Consider the following 20,042-nt stretch of genomic DNA (forward strand, 5'->3'; position numbering starts at 1 on the left):
CAGAGGGCTGGGATTACCGGTACATACCACTATGTCAGGATCATAATAGCTTTTCCATTACAAGTAACCTGTTCTCTCTCTCTCTTTTTTTTTTAAATTTGTTTTTCAAGGTAGGGTCTCACTCTAGCTCAAACTGGCCTGGAATTCACTATTTAGTCCCAGGCTGGGCTCAAAATCACAGTGATCCTCCTCCCTCTGCCTCCCTAGTGCTGGGATTAAAGGCGTGAGTCACCACAGCCGGCGTCATGTATATTATTTTAATTTGATCTTGCCAGCCTTGCCCATAGATTTACAAATTTCATTTGCTTGTGTAGACCAGTTTTCCAGCCGTAGCCACGAGGGGGCAGAAAACCACAGTGATTTAAAGTTTGGTGTCAGACACATTAGGTTTGAAATTCCAGCACTGTTACTCCTACCAAAAGCCGATACGGACTTTGGGTTGGTTTGTTTGAGGTAGAGTCTCGCTGTAGCCGACCTGGAATTTACTAAGAGACTAAATATTTTAGAAAATAAAAATAAAAATACAATGATCAGTCTAAGAGATTGGCCTCGAACTCACAACAGTCTTACTACCTCTGCCTCCTGAGTGCTGGGATTAAAGACATGTACCAGCATGCCTTGCCCAGAGATAAACTTTGGATAAAATAGAGAAGGTACATAAAGTCACTGGAAAGTGGTTGGAAGAGTTTCTCCAGTGGAGCTGTTAGGATGGGACAAGGAGCTGCTGGAACCACCACCAGAACAGCTATTGGCTGAGATATCTCCTCAGCCTTATTGTTCTAAAAAAGTTTTTTGGCCAGGTGTGATGGCACACACCTTTAATCCCAGTACTTGGGAGGCAGAGGTAAGAGGATCACTGTAAATTTGAGGCTACCCTGAGATTACATAGTGAACTTCAGGTCAGCCTGGGCTACAAGACCTTACCCTGAAGAAATGTAATTTTTTTTGAAGCTGGGCATGGTGGCGCACGCCTTCAATCCCAGCATTTCGGTGGCAGAGATAGGAAGATCGCTGTGAGTTTGAGGACACCCTGAGACTACATAGTGAATTCCAGGTTGGCCTAGGCTAGAGTGAAACCCTGTCTTGAAAACCATAAACAAAATTATTTTAGGCCACGCGCGGTGGCACTCGCCTTTAATCCTAGCACTCGGGAGGCAAAGGTAGGAAGATTGCTGTGAGTTGGAGGCCATCCTGAGAATACATAGTTAATTCCAGGTCAGCCTGGACCAGAGTGAGACCCTACCTTGAAGAACCAAAAAAAAAGAAAATCAGAAAAATTATTTTAGACACGGTATCACATAGCTCAAGTGGTCTTACAACTCTTTATGTAGCTAAGGATGGTCTTGAACTCCTGATCTCAACTGCCTCCACCTCCCAAGTGCTGGGTTTCCGGGCATGTGCCAACACACCTGGCTTTTGTGGTGCTGAGGATGGAACCCGAGGCTTCATGCATGCTAGGAGAGCACTCTATCCACTGAGCCACATCCCGAGCCCATGATGGTTTTATCTTTGGTTTCTAGAAAGACCCTCAAAGTCACAAACACCCATCTCCAGTGCCCTGTTCCATCCTGCAGGCCTCAGCGCCTGGCCCCAGGCATGTTCCTCCTCACCTCAGTGGCCCTTGCCATCTCAGAGACATGCACACCATCTGGCCCAGCAATGGCTTTTATTGCCTCCCTGGCAGCTGGAGGTGCCAGGCAACATTGGGCCAGGAGGGCCAAGGGCTGGTCAATCCAGGAGGCTGAGGCTCAGATTGGGGGCTGGGTCTGTGTAGGGGAATGGTGCCAATAGGAATGGGTGTCTACAATCTTTCAGGTCTCTCAGAGTGCTGGGCCGATGTGTGTTGGGGGGCTCAAGAAGAGAAATTGAATTGACATGAGGGTTCCAGAGCGTCCAGGGGCCAGGAACTGGGGCTGAGTCTGCACTCTGCAGAGAGGAGGTGGCCAGGCAGGACAGTCTGTACGTAGCCCATGGGGTTACAGGGTTACAAGTTGGAGTGACCACAGGGATTAGAGCTCATCGTGGTGCCGTGTCAGGTCCTCCCCGTAGTTGGTAGCCTGGCTCCCCACGAACATGTTCCAGTTGTCCAGGATCTCAGCTTTGCTCAGACGGCCATCCTGGGGTCAAGAGGTCAGGGGGAATCTTAGTGTTTCACTCTCTTCCTGCTGGCCACAGTCTCCCTGTCTTTGGGACTCTGTCCTTTCCTTGGGTCTCTCTCTCCCCATCTGTCTCTCTTTCTGGGTCTCTGTGCCCGTTTTGAGTCACTGTTATCCCCTTTTTGGGTCTCTGTCCCTCCCTCTGCATCTCTGTCCTGCCTCTGTTTGGGTCAATTCCAGCTTCTCTGTCCTTCCTTCCTGTTTTTTTTTTTTTTTTTTTTTTGTGGCAGAGTCTCACTCTAGCCCGGCTGACCTGAAATTTATTCTGTAGTCTCAGGGTGGCCTTGAACTCACAGCAATCCTCCTACCTCTGTAAAGGCATGCACCACCACTCCCAGCTGTCCTGTTTTCACTCCATCCCAGAATCCTCCAGAGCACCCTTGTCACCCTGGGCACCTTGTTGGTATCGCTCTCATGCAGCAGGTGGTTGGCCTCCACCAGGGGCTGGTCCTGGGTCTGGGGCAGCACCCAGTGGCCAACTTCACTGCTGTCCAGCCGCCCATCCTTGTTCAGGTCCCGGAACTCTTGGAATTGCTGCCGCTCAGTCTGCACCCAGGCTGGCTCCTCCTCCCCAGGTTCCTCCGTGTAGAGATCCGCTGGATGGGGACAGAGGATGTCAGGGCAGTTCTGAGGACTTGGGACCTCCAGCCTGCTTACCCCTCTTCGTTCCCTGGTATAGTCCCCTTACGCTCTTAATGTCCTTTGGTGTTCCTCCCTTTGCATCTGCCTACAAATCCCATCAGTTTTGTTCGAGAGATAAAACACATTAAAAAAAAAAAAAAGGTAGGGGCTGGAGAGATGGCTTAGCAGTTAAGCGCTTGCCTGTGAAGCCTAAGGAATCTGATTCGAGGCTCGATTCCTCAGGACCCACGTTAGCCAGATGAACAAGGGGGGCACATGCGTCGGAGTTTGTTTGCAGTGTCTAGAGGCCCTGGCACGCCTATTCTGTCTCTCTCTCAAATAAAATTAAAAAAAATAAACAAAAGCTGGGCATGGTGGCATACACCTTTAATCTCAGCACTGGGGAGGCAGAGGCAGGGGGTTGCTATGAGTTCAAGGCTACCCTGAGACTACATAGTTAATTCCAGGTCAGCCTGGACCAGAGTGAGACCCTACCTTGAAAAACCAAAAGAGTAAATCCTCTCTTTTTTCCACTCTGCCTGTCTTTCATCACTTCTATGGTTTCAATTTTGCCATACTTTTCAAAGTAGTCTTTCAGATTATACTCTTCTGTATCTTTAATACCACCAACAAAAATTTTCTTCACTGTCAAATGGGCACCAGGTTTTACAGAATCCTCTCTAGAAACAGTTCTCTTTGGTTCCACTACACGCCCATCAACCTTGTGTGGCCGAGCACACATTGCCGCATCCACCTCTTCAACACATGGGTAAGTCACAAAGCCAAAGTCTCTGGAACGCTTTGTTTGGGGGTCTCTCATGACCACACAATCTGTGAGTGTGCCCCATTTCTCAAAATGCTCTCTCAAACTGTCATCTGTAGTTTCAAAACTCAGACCACCAATAAAAAGCTTCCTCAACTGCTCTGGTTCTTTTGGATCATGGCCCACCATTTTGAGACCGGACTCACCTCTTCCAACTCGAGTTCAAAATGGGACCGAGAGGAAGAGCACATGCAATCTTATACTTGTCTTACCTTTGTGTCTGGCTTATGTGGGATCTGGAGAATCAAACATGGGTTTGTAGGCAAGTACCTTAACTGCTAAGCCATCTCTCCAGCCCCCCCATTTTTTTTTTTTTTTTTGAGGTAAAGTTTCATTCTAGCCCAGGATGACCTGGAATTCAGGTTGACCTCAAACTTAATGGGACACTCCTGAGTGCTGGGATTAAAGGAAGACATTCACAACCATGCCTAGCAGAGAGAGAATGGGTGTGTCAGGGCCTGTAGCACCTGCAAGTGAACTTCAGAAGCATATGCCATTTTGTATATCTGACTTTACATTGGTACTGGGGAATACAACTTTGGCCAGTAGGCTTTACTGGCAAGCACCTTAACCATTGAACAGTCTCTCCAGCCTGCTAAGTGCTTTCTGTGTCTTGCATACAGTGAGTGCTTAATAAACAATGGGCTATGCATGAGCTTCAGCAGCGCCCCCTGCAGGTCAGAAGGCCACTGTTCTCTTAGAGGGGCAGAGAGAGAATAGCATTGCAGGTGGAGGTGGGGCCCACTCACCAATATACTCCTCCACTTGGACATAGCCGTCTTTGTTCTTGTCCAGGTCCTCCAGGGTCTCCTGGGGAAAGAAAGGCATTGAGGTGGATGGTTAGTGCATCTTGCTCTTGGGGACTGGGCACTGGGGTCAGGAGAGAAGGTTCCCTAGAGGAATTCAGCCCAGGGATGGCTGTGGGGGAGCAAAGAAGCAGGTAAGAAACAATACATATATAAGCCGGGTGTGGTGGCGCACACCTTTAATCCCAGCACTCAGGAGGCAGTGGTAGGAGGATTGCCATGAGTTTGAGGCAGCCTGAGACTACATAGTGAATTCTAGGTCAGCCTGGACTAGAGCAAGACCCTACCTCAAAAGAACAACAAAAATATATATATACACACACACACACAGAAAGTATGTATGTATGTATATATACATATATAGATGGTGAAAAAGTGCAGGCAAGGGCTGAGGGGCATGGATCAGTGGTTGAACCACTGCTGAGAATTCACAGTGAGGGGAGGGGCATGATTCACTAGTGCCAATCTAGTAGCACAAGGCCCTGGGGTTTCTTCCTCTGCACCACAAAACACCAATAAAAAACACTTCAGCCAGGGGCAGCTCACCCCTTGAATTCCAGCACTGAGGAGTGTCAACTTGAGCCACATTGTTCCTGACCAATCTGGGCTGTTGAAAGACCCTGCCTCAAGACACCAAAAGAGGGCTGGGGAGATAGGTCAGTGGTTAAAGGTACTTATTTGCAAAGCCTGCTGGCCTGGATTCAGTTCTCCAGTGCCCACGTAAAGCCAAATGCACAAAGTGGCACATGTGTCTGGAGTTTATTAAGCACAAGCAAGAGCCCCTGGCACCTCTCTCTGTTTCACTCTCATAAATAAATAAAAATACTTTTTGCAGGCTGGGTGTGGTGGCACACACCTTTAGTCCCAGCACTCGGGAGGCAGAAGTGGGAGGATTGCAGAGAGTTTGAGGCTACCCTGAGACTACATAGTGAATTCCAGGTCAGCCTGGGCTAGAGCGAGACCTGACCTTGCAAAACAAAACAAACAAACAAAAAACAATGGAAATGCCCAGCTTGGAACACACCTTTAATTTCAGCACTCACTCCGGAGGCTTAGGTAGGAGGATGGCTGTGAGTGTGAGATCAGTCTAGAACTACAAAATGAGTTCCAGATCAGCCTGGGCTGGAGTGAGAACCTGCCACAAAATAAAACAAAAAAGATGGCGCACACATCTGACACCACACAGTGACTTCAGGCAAAATCAAGCTCCAACATGGTGGACTGGAAAGATCAAATACAGTACACTAATTACATTGGAATTTCAACATGAGCAACAAGATAATTCTTTTACATTAGGTGTGTTCCATCCAGTGTTTCAGGAGGCATTAATCTGCATTTAAAAGTCAATTGTGCCAGGCATGGTGTTACACACTTTTCATCCCAACACTTGGTAGGCAGAAGTAGGGGGAATCACTGTGATTTCAAGGCCAGCCTGAGACTACATAGTAAATTCCAGTTCAGGCTGGCCTCAACCAAAGAAAGAAATAAAAAAAAATCAATTATTTCTTCTGGGGTTCACCCAGGATTGGAGTTTGTCTGAGGCTATTGTTGGGGTGTGCTTCTCTGGGGACAGGCTGCTAGACTGGATTCTAAATGTGCACATGGTGAAAAAGTACTGGGCATGTTGGGGTGGATATAGGACATGATAGTGACCTGCTTCTCTGTGGAAGATGCACAGGTGTGGGAAGAAGGGTTCCCCATCCTCACTCACTGCAATTACGATGTCCCGCATGTGAGGGAACTCCTCAGGATGCAGGAAGGCTGTCAGCTCCTCCCTAGTGGCCATTGAGTCCCCGTCCTGGTCAGCCACCTGGAATCGCCGCTCATCCCGAGCTAGCATCTTCTTGTATGTCTCAGCATCTTCCACATCATGGAATTCTTCCCCTGAGGAAGGGCGGGTGTGAATGACATGGGCATTTGTAGAGTTAACTCTGGGCAGCCTAGGAACCCATAAAAGGTCTCAGTCACATGGCAAGAAGCAGTCTTATAATGCACACATGCCAAACCAGGCATGGTGGCACATGTCTTTAATCCCAGCACATGGGAAGCAGAGGTAGGAGGATTGAAGTGAATTCAAGGCCACCCAGTCAATTGCAGGTCAGCCTAGGATAGAGTAAGAGCCTACCTGGGGGGAGGGGCGGGGAGAACAGACACACAGTAGGAAGATCACCATGAGTTTGAAGCCAGCCTGGGCTAGAGTGAGATCCTGAGTCTCAAAAAAGAAAAAAAAAAGAAAAAAATATCAAAGTACAAGTTGGGATTGTGCAGGGTGGCACGCACCATTTGTGCAGAGGTAGGAGAATCATCGAGAGTTTGATGCCACCTTGAGACTACAAAGGGAATTCCAGGTCAGCCTGGGCTACAGACCCTACCTTGCAAAACAGACAATAAAACAAGCTGGAACCATGCTAGGCATGCTGGAGCATTTCAGTTATTCTGGACACTGAGGCAGGAGGATTGTCTTGAGCTGGAGGCCAACCTGAACTAGTGAGGATTAGACCCTGCCTCAAAAGCAAAACAAAAACGAAAAACAGAGCTGAGGGGCTAGAGAAATGGTTTAGCAGTTAAGGCGTTTGCCTGCAAAGCCAAAGGACCCAAGTTCGATTCCCCAGGACCCACGTTAGCCAGATGCACAAGGGGACACACACCTCTGGAGTTTGTTTGCAATGGCTAGAGGTCCTGGTGAACCCATTCTCTCTCTACCTCTCTGTCTCCCTCTTTCTCTGTCAAATAGATTTTTAAAAATTTTTATTTATTTATTTATTTGAGAGCGATAGACACAGAGAGAAAGACAGATAGAGGGAGAGAGAGAGAATGGGCACGCCAGGGCTTCCAGCCTCTGCAAACGAACTCCAGACGCGTGTGCCCCCTTGTGCATCTGGCTAACGTGGGACCTGGGGAACCGAGCCTCGAACCGGGGTCCTTAGGCTTCACAGGCAAGCGCTTAACCACTAAGCCATCTCTCCAGCCCTCAAATAGATTTTAAAAATTAAAAATATAGCTGAAGAGATAGCTCAGCTGTTAAGGCATTTGCCCACAAAGTCTAACAACCTGGATTTGGTTTCCCAGTATCCAGGTAAAGCCAGATGCACATGATGCAGGCATCTGGAGGTTTTTTTTGTTTGTTTGTTTTTGTTTTGAGGTCGGGTCTCCCTCTAGCCCAGGCTGACCTGGAATTCATTATGTAGTCTCAGGGTGGCCTTGAACTCACGGCAATTCGCCTACCTCTGCTTCCCGAATGCTGATCTGGAGTTCTTTTGCAGCATTTTCTGTATATCTGCTTCCAAATAAATAAATTTTAATATTAAAAAATAAAATAGAGCAGGTTGTGGTGGTGCACGCCTTTAATCCCAGCACTTGGAACGCAGAGGTAGGAGGATTGCCGTGAGCTTGAGGCCACCCTCAGACTACATAGTTAATTCCAGTTTAGCCTGAGCCAGAGTGAGACCCTTCCTCGGAAAACCAAAGAATAAAATAAAATAGGGCTGAAGGGATGGCTTCGTGGTTAAGGCGCTTGCCTGTAAAGCCAAAGGACCCAGGTTCCATACCCCAGGACCCACGTTAGCCAAATGCACAAGGGGGCGCACGCGTCTTGAGTCTGTCTGTAGTGGCTGGAAGCCCTGGGTACCCATTGTCTCCCTTTCTCTCTCTCTCTGTCAAATAAATATCTTTTTTAAAAGGGGCTTGAGAGATGGCTTAGAGGTTAAGGTGCTTGCCTGCGAAGCCTAAAGACCCAGGTTTGGTTCTCCAGAACCCATGTAAGCCAGATGTACATGGTGGCCCATGCGTCTGGAGTTCCTTTGCAGAAGCTGGAGACCCTGCTGCACCCATTCTCCCTCTCTAATAAACAAAAAACAAAAGCTAAGGGTCCTGGTGTGGGGAGGGCAGTGGGGACAGGGAGTCAGTACCACGCACCAGGCGCGTAATGGCCATAGGTGGCATTGCGCAGCTCCTCCCAACCCACGCGCCCGTCCCGGTCCGTGTCATACGTGTCCCACGCCGCGCTCACAGAGTCGCGGATGTGCCGCTGCTGCGTGTGCGCGATCCATGAGCGGAGCTCAGCCAGCGACACCCAGCCGTCTCCATCTCCCGCGCGGTCCATGCGGTCCACGATCCGCCTGCGAACAGGGGCGGGGCACACGTCAGTTTCGGACCGGTCCACAGTGGCCTCGCCCAGAGACCACGCCCCCACCTGAGAACCCGCTTAGATGGAAAAAGTGTCACCAGAAATTTGCAGAACTGAGAGGTGTATGTCATTCTTGGAGTCCCGCCCACCCATGCCCGCACTGCCACGCCCCCATTGGTACACACACCCCATATATGGTTGGAAAAGAAGGTGCAAGATTTGCAGAGAGCCAGGTGGTGCACTCTGCCATCCCAGCACTTGGGAGGTTGGGGCTGAAAGATTAGGAGGTCGAGGCCAGCCTAGGCTACATGAGACTTTGTCTTATTAAGCAAACTGAGGGGTCCTCACCCTCAGTGCTTGACAAGGGTGCTAGACAATCTTTTGGTCCTGCTCACCTACCTCACCTACCATGCAAAGCCAAGTCCCCATTCAAAGGATTAGACAGGGCTGGGAAGATAGTCCAGTGGTTAAGGCGCTTGCCTGCAAAGCCTAACAAGCTGGGTTCAATTCCCCAGTACCCATGTAGAACCAGATTCACAAAGTGGCGCATGCATCTGGAGTTTGTTTGCAGAGGCTATACACCTGTGTATCTCTTCTCTCTGTCTCTCTGCTTGCAAGTAAATAAATAAATAAAACATTTGAAAACAATTTTTCTACTTTAAAAAATGAAGGACTAGACAGGCATATGGAGCCTATATATCAAGGATCCGCCCCACCGGTGCCGGAGCTCCATCCACTCCGGCTCCACCCCTTTATGAATCGACACGCCTCACTGCAACACACCCCCTATACAGAACTGAAAAATGCAATCCACAAACCTTAAAGACACACGCCCTGCCCACCTCAAGGTCCTGCCCCAAGAGGCGCGCCTAAAGGATTGACACTAGCCATAGCTGCACCCCCACTCTGGCTTCGCCCCTAACCCCCTCCCACAGGCCCCAGCTCTTGCTGGATGAAGTTGGGGTTGGTTGTAACTGCTTTCTAGCGAGACCACTGTCCCTAGTAACTCTGAAGCCCCACCCTTCTGCGTCTTAGGCCACACCCTCTCCCGGACACCGCCTCCTTTATACCCCGTCCCCCCTTGGCCCCTTTCCTAAATGGGCCGGTTAATTATAGGCCCCTCCTCTCCAGCTCTCTGCTGCCCTCCCTGTAACCTCTCTCAACATTGCCTGGCTCCCTTGCTATTTTTCTCTAATGCATTTATCTCTATTTGATGAGTTTTATTTGTATTTGAACTCATTGTTTCACTTACTACAGTGTTTGGGTTTTTTTTGGTTTTACGAGGTAGGGTCTCGTTCTAGCTCAGGCTGACCTGGAATTCACTATGTAGTCGCAGGGTGGCCTCGATCCTCCTACCTCTGCCTTTCTAGTGCTAGGATTAAAGGCGTGCGCCACAACTCCAGGCTTCACTTACTACAATGTAAACTTCACCGGTGCCGGGCAAGGCCACCCTGCGACTACATAGTGAATTCCAGGTCGGCCTGGGCTACAGCAAGACCCCCTCTGGAAAAACCAAAATGTTAAAAAAAAAAAAAAAAAAAAAAAAAAAAACTTCCCCGGAGCAGGGTCTGCAATGGTCTCACCCATAGTGGCCTGACGCATAGTGGGTGTTCCATAAAGAATGGGGGAGTGGGCTGGGCATGGTGGCGCACGTCTCTAGTCCCAGGATTTGGGAGGCAGAGGTAGGAGAATTGATGTGAGTTCGAGGCCAGCCTGAGACTGCATAGTGAATTCCACGTCAGTCTGGGCTACATCGCGACCATACCTCGAAAAAAGAAAACAAACAGAGAGAGAATGAATCGGAGCGTTGTGGCGCACGCCTTTAATCTCAGCATTTGGGAGACAAAGGGAAGAGGATACCCATGAGTTCGAGGCTAGCCTGGGACTACAGAGCGAGTGCCAGATCAGCCTGCACTAGGTCCTACCTCGAAAAAAATGTGGGAGTAAATGAACCCCATGCATGGCAGTTCATACTGAACTCAAGGTTCCCCTAAATTCCTTGCCCTGCCTTCTTTCTCACCAAATGTCAATGTCCCTATCAGCTCCTGCCATGAACTGGTGATCCCTTCCACAGCAGTACACTGCGGGTCAAAGAGGGGAGATGTCTGCCACAAAAATGCAAAGGGTGGCTTGGGGGTCCAGGGTCATTATATCTTAACTTCTGCTTTAACTTTCCCCCAAATCTTGTCTGGTCCACGCTGCCTCCGGGACTCTCAAAAGACTTCCTTTCTTTCCCACCCCTCCGCTTCCCCTCACTCCATCCTACCCCAGGCGGGCTTGGCTTTCCTCCGGGCTGAGCTGGTCGAATTCCTTGGCCACATCCTGTCCCAGAAACGCCTCGTGGTCGTACTGGAAGTTCCCGTGGGCGTCATCGTGGGGGGCCTCGCTCAGAGGGGTCCCCTTGTGCACCCTTCCCTGGCCATGAGGGCCAGCGTCAGGGGATGGCTTCCCCTGGGCCCCGCGCCTCAGCAGCAACAGAAGTATCGGAAGTGACACTCGCCACATCATCGGTCCCTGGGGGGCGGTGAGGACCATGGGGTCACAGGGAAGAAAGGAGAAACGGCACAGGGGCGGGGTGGGGGAGCTAACGTGGGAAGGATAGAAATGGGGACAGACTGCAAAAAGTTTTGGGCTGAAAAATGATTGGCAATGAGGACAAACAGAACAGGATGCTTGGAGGTAAAACCAGCTGTGGGGGTAATAATGAACCCCAGCAGGGGTCGCAGAGAAGAAAAGGGGGGTATTCTTGGAGACGTGGCACACGTTACACGCAAAGTGAAGGACGTAGTAGTGGCCAGGGACATCATGCAGGCTCCCGGGTGTAGATCCAAACCTTTATACTGACCCTCATCCCAAAGCCTCCATCTCTGCTTAGCCCCTCCACCTGTTTACCCCGTTATCTGACCTGAATTCGCTCCCCACGTTGCGCTCAGCGGTCTCCCAAAGATGCCCAACTTGGCCGCGCGCCAGCTAAGCTCCGCCTCCGGAGGCGCAAAGCCCCGCCTTATGACCAATGAACGTGCAGGAAGGTCCCGGAGGCGGGGCCAGCGGGTGCTGGGCGTGCCCCTGGCTTCCCCGCCACGTCCACAAAGGAGAGCCGGGCGGCCTGAGAAGGCGCGGCGGGAGACGCGATCTAGTAAAAACTACAACTCCCGGGGAGCAGTGGGGCACGGCCTCCTCTGGTAGCTCTAGCTCCAAAGGCTCATCAGAGAGGCGTTTTTCTGCCTTTCTGTAGGAGTAGTTTGGGTACGGTGGCGCACGCCGTTAATCTCAGCCCTGGGAAAACTGAGGTAGGTTCCCTGTGAGTTTGAGGCCAGCCTGAGCTATAAGAATGACTTCTAGATCAGCCTGGGCTGGAGGGAGACCCTCTCTCAAAAGAAAAAAGATCCAGGAGCTGAATTCCTTAAAACGCGCAGCACAGCACGGTGTATGTGTAAATGTATGTGAAAGGTATGAATGAAAATTACACAACAGTTAAGGGCCCTTGCTTACAAGTCTGACAGCCCAGATTCGATTCCCCAATACCCACATAAAGCCAGACCCACAAAATGGCACATGCATCTGGAGTTCATTTGCAGCCCTGGTGTGACCATACTTCTATTTCTTTCTCTCCTTCCCACTCTCTGTCTCATAAGTAAATAAATAAAATGCAGTGTTTGAATTTTTTTTTTAATTTTTTTTGTTCATTTTTTAAAATTTATTTATTTGAGAGCGACAGACATAGAGAGAAAGACAGATGGAGGGAGAGAGAGAGAATGGGCGCGCCAGGGCCTCCAGCCTCTGCAAACGAACTCCAGATGCGTGCGCCCCCTTGTGCATCTGGCTAACGTGGGACCTGGGGAATCGAGCCTCGAACCGGGGTCCTTAGGCTTCACAGGCAAGCGCTTAACCGCTAAGCCATCTTCCAGCCCTTGAATTTTTTTTAATTTATTTGAGAGTGAGAGAGAGAATGAGCACACCAGGGTCTCCTGCCACCGCAAACAAACTCCAGACCAGAGTTTATCTTGTGCATCTGGCTTACATGGGTACTGGGGAATCGGACCAGGGTCCTTACGCTTTGCAGGCAAATGCCATCTCTCCATTTCCTAAAATAAATTTATTATATTTATTTGTTTATTTATTTATTTTTGGTTTTTAAAGGCAGGATCTCACTCTAGCCCAGGTGACCTGGAATTCTCTATGTAGTCTCAAGGTGGTCTCAAACTCACAGCAATTCTCCTACCTCTGCCTCCCGAGTACTGGGATTAAAGGCATGTGTCACCATATAGCTTTATTTATTTATTTTTTTACAGTTTTATGTCCAATTTAATTTTCTAAAAACTTAATGAAAATATAGCAGAGTCAAAAATTTTAAAATAAGTACACTACCCACACGCCAGCAATTCATTTAAATCATACCAACTATAGAATATGAAAAATAGATTCACAAGGGCTGGAGAGATGGCTTAGCGGTTAAGCGCTTGCCTGTGAAGCCTAAGGACCCTGGTTCGAGGCTCGGTTCCCCAGGTCCCACGTTAGCCAGATGCACAAGGGGGCGCACGCGTCTGGAGTTTGTTTGCAGAGGCTGGAAGCCCTGGCGTGCCCATTCCCTCTCTCTCCCTCTATCTGTCTTTCTCTCTGTGTCTGTCGCTCTCAAATAAATAAATAAATTAATTAAAAAAAATAGATTCACAAGTGTAGTTACTTTAAAATACACTACTTCCACTTTTTAAAAAATATTATACATTTATGTATATATCCTATAGTGGAAGCAGAAATTCTTTCTTAAAACATTATCTCCTTAAAATCTTGAGGTGGCCGGGCCTGGTGATGCACGCTTTTAAATCCCAGCACTTGGGAGGCAGAGGTAGGAGGATCGGTGTGAGTTTGAGGCCACCCTGAGACTCCATAGTGAATTCCAGGTCAACCTGGGCCAGAGTGAGACCCTACCTCAAAAAACAAAAACAAACAAACAAAAAATCTTGAGGTGCATATTACAATCACAGGCAATATTCTGACATATAAAATTGCAATACAGGCTTTTCAAATTTGGCATTTCACTGGTATGATAACCAAGGTATGTAACTGTACAGTGCCTAGACATTCCACTAAGATCTATTATTTTCTTTAAAGTAGGATAATTAATACATATTCTACAAGGGGCAGTGAGGTTAGTAATTCTATAGGGTATGTCCTGACATAATTTTCAAATTGTACAATAACACAAACAACTTTGTTAAGGCCATCCTTTTTTTTTTTTTTTTTTTCTGATTCGAAGACAAAAGGCGGGTCTAATGCGGAAGAGGTGGCAGAAAGAATGTAAGAGCCAAAGGAAGGGTAGGACTGCTTACAACGTGCTCCCTCCAGACATAAAATGGCCTGGATATCCATGACCTCACAGTGCCTGACACTACCTACACAAGACCATCATAATAGAAGGAAAGATCATGACATCAAAATAAAGGAGAGACCGATTGAGATGGGGAGTGGATATGATGGAGAATGGAATATCAAAGGGGAAAGTGGGGGGGAGGGAGTGTATTACCATGGGATATTTTTTATAATCATGGAAAATGTTAATAAAAATTGAGAAAAAAAAAAGAAGACAAAAGGCAATGTAGTTTATTTTTCAAGTATTTTCTTGAAAGTCTGTGCTCATAAAAATCATGAAAAACTGAAGACTGTTAAGTCACTGAAACTTTATATCTTACACAATCTTGTTTGTACAAAAATACAAGTTAAATATAAACATAAAACAATTATGATAATTTTATGCAAATCTGTTTTATGTTATCTTTAGTTATATATAAAAGTTTTTTGGTTCTGTTATTTCTTTTTTTTTTTTCCGAGGTAGGGTCTCACTCTGGTCCAAGCTGACCTGGAATTAACTCTGTCATCTCAGGGTGGCCTTGAACTCATGGCAATCCTCCTACCTCTGCCTCCCGAGTGCTGGGATTAAAGGCGTGCACCACCACGCCCGGCTTTGGTTCTGTTATTTCTGAAAAGACCAATATCAGATTGAGTTACTATCTATTGGCAAAGGGCCCTAAAAAGCTTCTTTTAGCATTAATCTTTTACATGGTTATAAGTGTTTCCTAATTTGAGATCACCTAAACACTAGGGAAAAAAAAAAAATTAAGAGGGTAGTATGTCCACAAACCAACAAATAATTTGGCTGTAATGTATCATAAAACACAAAGAAATCTCACACATCTGTACAGTAAACATGTATTACATACGCACAGGTGTACACGTGCGTACGTGCATGCATGTACCCACACACTGCACGCACAGTGATCAGACCTGAATCAGAGCCTAACGAGGTGCTGCTTCCAGTTCAGTACTCAGATGTGCATTTTTTCTGACTTCATCAAATTAATAGCTTTTTAATTTTTTCATTTTAAAATATTTTATTTATTTATTTATTTATGAGAAAGAGATTAAATGGGCACACCAGGGCCTCTAGCCACTGCATATGAACTCCAGACACATGTGCCCCGTTGTGCATCTGGCTTATGTGGGTCCTGGGGAATCCAACCCCGGTCCTTAGGCTTCGCAGGCAAATATCATAACCACTAAGCCATTTCCCCAGTCCCCAAATAAATAGCTTTTTGTCACCTTCCCATTCTTTTCTTTTTTTTTAGCTTTTTTTTTTCTTCCAAATTTTTATTAACAACTTCCATAATTATAAAAAATACCCCATGGTAATACCCTCTCCCCCCCCCATTTCCCCTTTGAAACTCCATTCTCCATCACAACCCCTCCCCATCTCAATCAGTCTCTCTTTTAATTTTGATGTCATGATCTTTTCCTCCTCTTATGATGGTCTCAAGCAGGTAGTGTCAGGCACTGTGAGGTCATGGATATCCAGGCCACTTTGTGTCTGGAGGGAGCACGTTGTAAGGAGTCCTACCCTTCCTTTGTCTCTTACATTCTTTCCACCACCTCTTCTGCATTTGACCCTGAGCCTTGGAATCACCTTCCCATTCTTAAAAACAGTATGGAGAAGACCATGACCACATTCCTCAAGGTCTCCTTTTCCTTCCTCAAGTGTAACAAAATTTCCTGCTGGTGTCCTATGTAAAGATAACCAACCCATATAGAAGCCTGTGCCCAGGTCCCTAGGATGCAAGAAATTCTGCTCATTGGCTTCTACCAGCCTGATGAAGCCCTTACCCAGTTCCTAGAAGCTGCCCAGCAGGAATTTAACCTTCCAGTCAGGTACCTGCAGGAATTTGCGCCCCCTGGGCACAGGGGGTGGTCTCTACCATTTTCGGGACCAGATCCTGGCTGGTGCACCTGAGGAATTCTTCGTGCTCAATGCTGATGTCTGCTCTGACTTCCCCTTGAATGCTATGTTGGATGCCCACAGACGCCAGCGCCACCCATTCTTACTCCTTGGCACTACAGCAAACAGGACACAATCCCTCAACTATGGCTGCATCGTTGAGAATCCACAGACACATGAGGTCCTACACTATGTGGAGAAACCCAGCACGTTTATTAGTGACATCATCAACTGTGGCATGTATCTCTTCTCCCCAGAAGCCCTGAAGCCTCTTCGAGATGTCTTCCAGCGTCATCAGCAGGATGGGCAGCTGGAGGACTCTCCAGGCTCTTGGCCCGGGGCAGGGACCATCCGCTTGGAGCAGGATGTGTTCTCAGCCCTGGCTGGGCAAGGTCATATCTACGTGCATCTCACTGATGGCATCTGGAGCCAGATCAAGTCTGCAGGGTCAGCCCTCTATGCCTCCCGCATCTTGTTCATGGTCCTTCCCCCATGCTGTTATGGTACAGCGCTCTACCGCTGGGATACAATAGCCTGGAACAGGGTCTTTTGTTCCATAATATTTCTTAATTAAAGCAATACCTGCTACTGTATCTGTTCCTTTGAAGTTAACCAAATGAGCAGAAGCCCTTGTGCTAGCAATCTCTTGGGAAGAGACGCCTCTGTAGCCAAACTCATGTAACTTGTATTCCAGACCATCTAGGTTTCCGGAAGTTTCTGACAAGTATTTGGCCAATATTTTCTTCTGCTCTCTAGAATTTGTGGCCACTGAGATTGGATACCAGGACTGAACAAAATAGTCTCTATCCAATTCGTAAGCCAGTAGCACTCTGGATCGATCGGTGTTTTCCACTGTGAAGAGAACATTTCCCCTGAGAATAACAGAACCTTCAGGAACAACCTTTACTTCTATTGGAAGATGACCATCGTATTTCTCAAGAATGTACTTCCATCCCTTTCCATTGAAGGCATCATCCTGGAAATGTTCTTTGTACACCTCTTTGGCCTCTTGGATTTTCTGTTTGGTCACTGCTTTACTTTGGAGTTTTCTGTCTTCTTTTCACGGCAAGGTAGGAATAAACTCTGCTTGTGTTGGGTGGGTACTGTTTATAGAGAGTGACCTTGTAGGAGTCGGTGGCCAGGAGGATGTTGAATTCGGCTTCTGCCGCAGCATGCACGTCGGGTGGGAGCGGAGGGGCCGCGCGCAACCCCGCGCCCGCACGCGCGCCGCGGCGAGGAAGGAGGAAGATTGGGCTTCACCGCGCTCCGTTGCTGTAAATCACCGCTGGGTCGGAGGAGGCGGGAGTATGTGGGGGGTGGGGGTGGGGTGGGGGTGGGGGATAGGGAAGGGGGGAGGAGAGTGGGGGTGGGGAGGGGTGGGGAAGTGGGGGAAACCGAGCGCGGGGAGGGGCCGGGGAGGGCGGGGTTGGAGCGGGACTGGGTGAAGAGGCGGCGGTTCGCAATCCGGGCGTTTGGGCAGCTTCCCTTCCTCTGGGCCCCGCCCCGCCTATCCCTAGAGGGGACCCCGGCTTTATTTTTATTTATTTATTTGAGAGCGACAGACAGAAAGAGAAACAGGCAGAGAGAGAGAGAGAGAGAGAGAGAAAACGGGCGCATCTGCAAACGAGCTCCAGAAGCATGCCCCACCTTGTGCATCTGGCTTATGTGGGTCGTGGGGAATGGAGTCTCGAACTGGCGTCCTTAGGCTTCACAGGCATGCGCTTAGCCGCTAAGCCATCTCTCCAGTCCTGATTTATTTATTTTTTGAATTAATTAATTTATTCTTTTGGTTTTTCAAGGTGGGGTCTTGCTCTAGCTCAGGCTTACCTGGAATTCAGTGTGTTGTCTCAGATGGCTTGAAACTCACAGCCATACTCCTATCTCTGTCTTCCAAGAGCTGAGATTAAAGGCATGCTCCACCACCCTGAGCTACCTTAAAATTTAATTTTTAATAAAATTTTTGCTTTGATTTTTCGAGGTAGGTTCTCACTCTAGCCCAGGCTGACCTGGAATTTGTTATGTAGTCTCAGGATGGCGTCAAACACACAGTGATCCTCCTACCTCTGCTTCCTGAGTACTGGTATTAAAGGTGTGCATACCATGCCTGGCTTTTAATAATAATTTCTTCAACATTTTACTTATTTACTTATGTATTTATTTAAGAGCCACTTTAGCCACCGCAAATGAAATCAACATTCATGTGCCACTCTGTGCATTTGATTTACACGGCTACTGGGGAATCGAACTAGTAAAGTGCCTTAACCGCTGAGCCATCTTTCCATCCCGTATTTTTTTTTTTTTTTTTTGTCAAGGTAGGGTCTCACTCTAGCCCAGGCTGACCTGGAATTCACTGTGGAGTCTCAGGGTGGCCTTGAACTCATGGTGATCCTCCTACCTCTGCCTCCCGAGTGCTGGGATTAAAGGCATGCACCACCACACCTAGCTTATTTCCATAATTTTTAATTTTATTTTTATTATTATTTTCTTTTTTTTTTTTTTTTTTTTGAGTTAAAGTCTCACTCTAGCTCAGGCTGACTTGGAATTCACTATGTAGTCTCAGGGTGGCCTTGAACTCATGGTGATCCTTCTACCTCTGCATCCCGAATACTGGGATTAAAGGTGTGCGCCACCAAGCCAGGCCCATAAGTAATTTTTTTTTTTTTTTTGAGGTAGGGTCTCACTCTAGTCTAAACTGACCTAGAATTCACTATGTAGTCTCAAGTGGTCTTGAACGCCTAGTAACCCTCCTTCCTCTGCCTCCTGAGTGCTGGAATTAAGGGGTGGACTGGGAGATGACTTATCAGTTAAGGTGCTTGCCTGTGAAGCCTAAGGACCCAGGTTTGATTCTCCAGTACTCACGTAAGCCAGATGTACATGGTGGCACATGTGTGGAGTTTGAGTGGCTAAAGGCCCTGGCATGTCCATTCTCTCTCTCTCTCAAATAAATACATGCAAAAGAAAAGAAAAATCCAGGTATGGTGGCTCACACCTTAAAATCAATACATAAGTGGGGGCTGGAGAGAAGATTTAGCAGTTAAGGCATGTGACTGCAAAGCCAAAAGACCCAGGTTTGATCCCCCAGGACACACTTAAGCCAGATACACAAAGTAGCACATGCATCTGGAGTTCATTTGCAGTGGCTGGAGGCCCTGGTGTGCCCATCTATTCTTTCTCTCTCTCTCTTTTTTTTTTTTCAAGGTAGGGTTTCACTGTAACCCAGGCTGACCTGGAATTCACTATGTAGTCTCAGGGTGGCCTTGAACTCTTGGTGATCCTCCTACCTCTGCCTCCCAAGTGCTGGGATTAAAGGCGTGAAACACCACGCCTGGCTTGTTCTCATTCTCTCTCTCTCTGTCTCTCTCCCTCCCTCCCTCTATCTCTCTCTCTCTCTCCCCCTCCTCCATATATATATATATATGTGTGTGTGTGTGTGTGTGTGTGTGTGTGTGCGCGCGCGCCTCTCTTGCTCTTAAATAAACAAATAAATAAAAATAAAATGTAAAACAACTATTTAAAAAATACACATGAGGGCTGAAGAGATGGCTTAGCAGTTAAGCACTTCCTGTGAAGCCTAAGGACCCTGGTTTGAGGCTCGATTCCCCAGGACCCACGTTAGCCAGATGCACAAGGGGGCGCACGTGTCTGGAGTTCATTTGCAGTGGCTGGAGGCCCTGGCATGCCCATTCTCTCTCTGTCTCTCTCTGCCTCTTCCTCTCTCTGTCATTTTCTTTTTTCTTTCTTTTTCTTATGTTTTTGTCACATTCAAATAAATAAATAAAAATAATTTTTAAAAATACACATGAAGCCAGTCATGGTGGCGCACACCTTTAATCCCAGCACTTGGGAGGCAGAGGTAAGAGGATTGCCATGAGTTCGAGGCCACCCTGAGACTACATAGTGAATTCCAGGTCAGCCTGAGCTAGAGTGAGACTCTGCCTCAAAAAAAAAAAAAAAAAATACACATGAGTATTAGTATTAGTAAAGACTCCTCATGCTTGGGCTGCAAAATCACTGAGATATCAAGCTGGAGCTGAACTGAAAACCTCTTCCCTGTGAACCAGCTGAACCTATGGGAGAGAGGAGTCATCAGCAGTGATAAACAGCAGTGGGCACTGCAAGCCTTAAGATTGGCCAGCCAGGCCAAATAAGCTAATGGGTGCAATAGTGGCATATCTGTTATGGAGGAAACCAATTGCTCACTGATTGGGACTGGAGGCCCACTCCATGGAAGGGGATACATTCT

General features: G+C 47.7%; 1 protein-coding gene and 1 pseudogene across 1 annotated transcript; one reads left to right on the forward strand and one right to left on the reverse strand.

Annotated features, from left to right (window-relative positions):
• Nucleotides 1–1,649: 1,649 nt before the first annotated feature.
• Rcn3 (reticulocalbin 3) lies at nucleotides 1,650–11,492 on the reverse strand. The gene is made up of 7 exons (XM_004672240.2): nucleotides 11,438–11,492; nucleotides 10,799–11,046; nucleotides 8,322–8,524; nucleotides 6,118–6,290; nucleotides 4,350–4,410; nucleotides 2,553–2,752; nucleotides 1,650–2,117 (listed from the first exon to the last, which is right to left on the reverse strand). Exons 2-7 carry the CDS (start codon nucleotides 11,038–11,040, stop codon nucleotides 2,010–2,012), a joined length of 987 nt encoding a protein of 328 aa, XP_004672297.1. The 5' UTR covers nucleotides 11,041–11,046; nucleotides 11,438–11,492; the 3' UTR covers nucleotides 1,650–2,009.
• Nucleotides 11,493–15,610: 4,118 nt separating this feature from the next.
• LOC105945035 lies at nucleotides 15,611–16,888 on the forward strand (annotated as a pseudogene).
• The last annotated feature ends 3,154 nt before the right edge of the window (nucleotides 16,889–20,042 follow it).

The sequence above is a fragment of the Jaculus jaculus genome, chromosome 14, assembly GCF_020740685.1.
Source record: "Jaculus jaculus isolate mJacJac1 chromosome 14, mJacJac1.mat.Y.cur, whole genome shotgun sequence".
In the NCBI taxonomy this organism is placed as follows: domain Eukaryota; kingdom Metazoa; phylum Chordata; class Mammalia; order Rodentia; family Dipodidae; genus Jaculus; species Jaculus jaculus.

What these genes read in the sequence shown, in the direction of transcription:
- Rcn3 (XM_004672240.2), bottom strand. Translation starts at nt 11,040, where the DNA reads ATGATGTGGCGAGTGTCACTTCCGATACTTCTGTTGCTGCTGAGGCGC. An exon ending in CTATGGCCATTACGCGCCTG is followed by an intron (nt 6,291 to 8,321) that starts GTGCGTGGTACT and finishes GCCCTTCCTCAG; the next exon opens with GGGAAGAATTCCATGATGTG. An exon ending in ATGAGAGCGATACCAACAAG is followed by an intron (nt 2,118 to 2,552) that starts GTGCCCAGGGTG and finishes TCTTGACCCCAG; the next exon opens with GATGGCCGTCTGAGCAAAGC.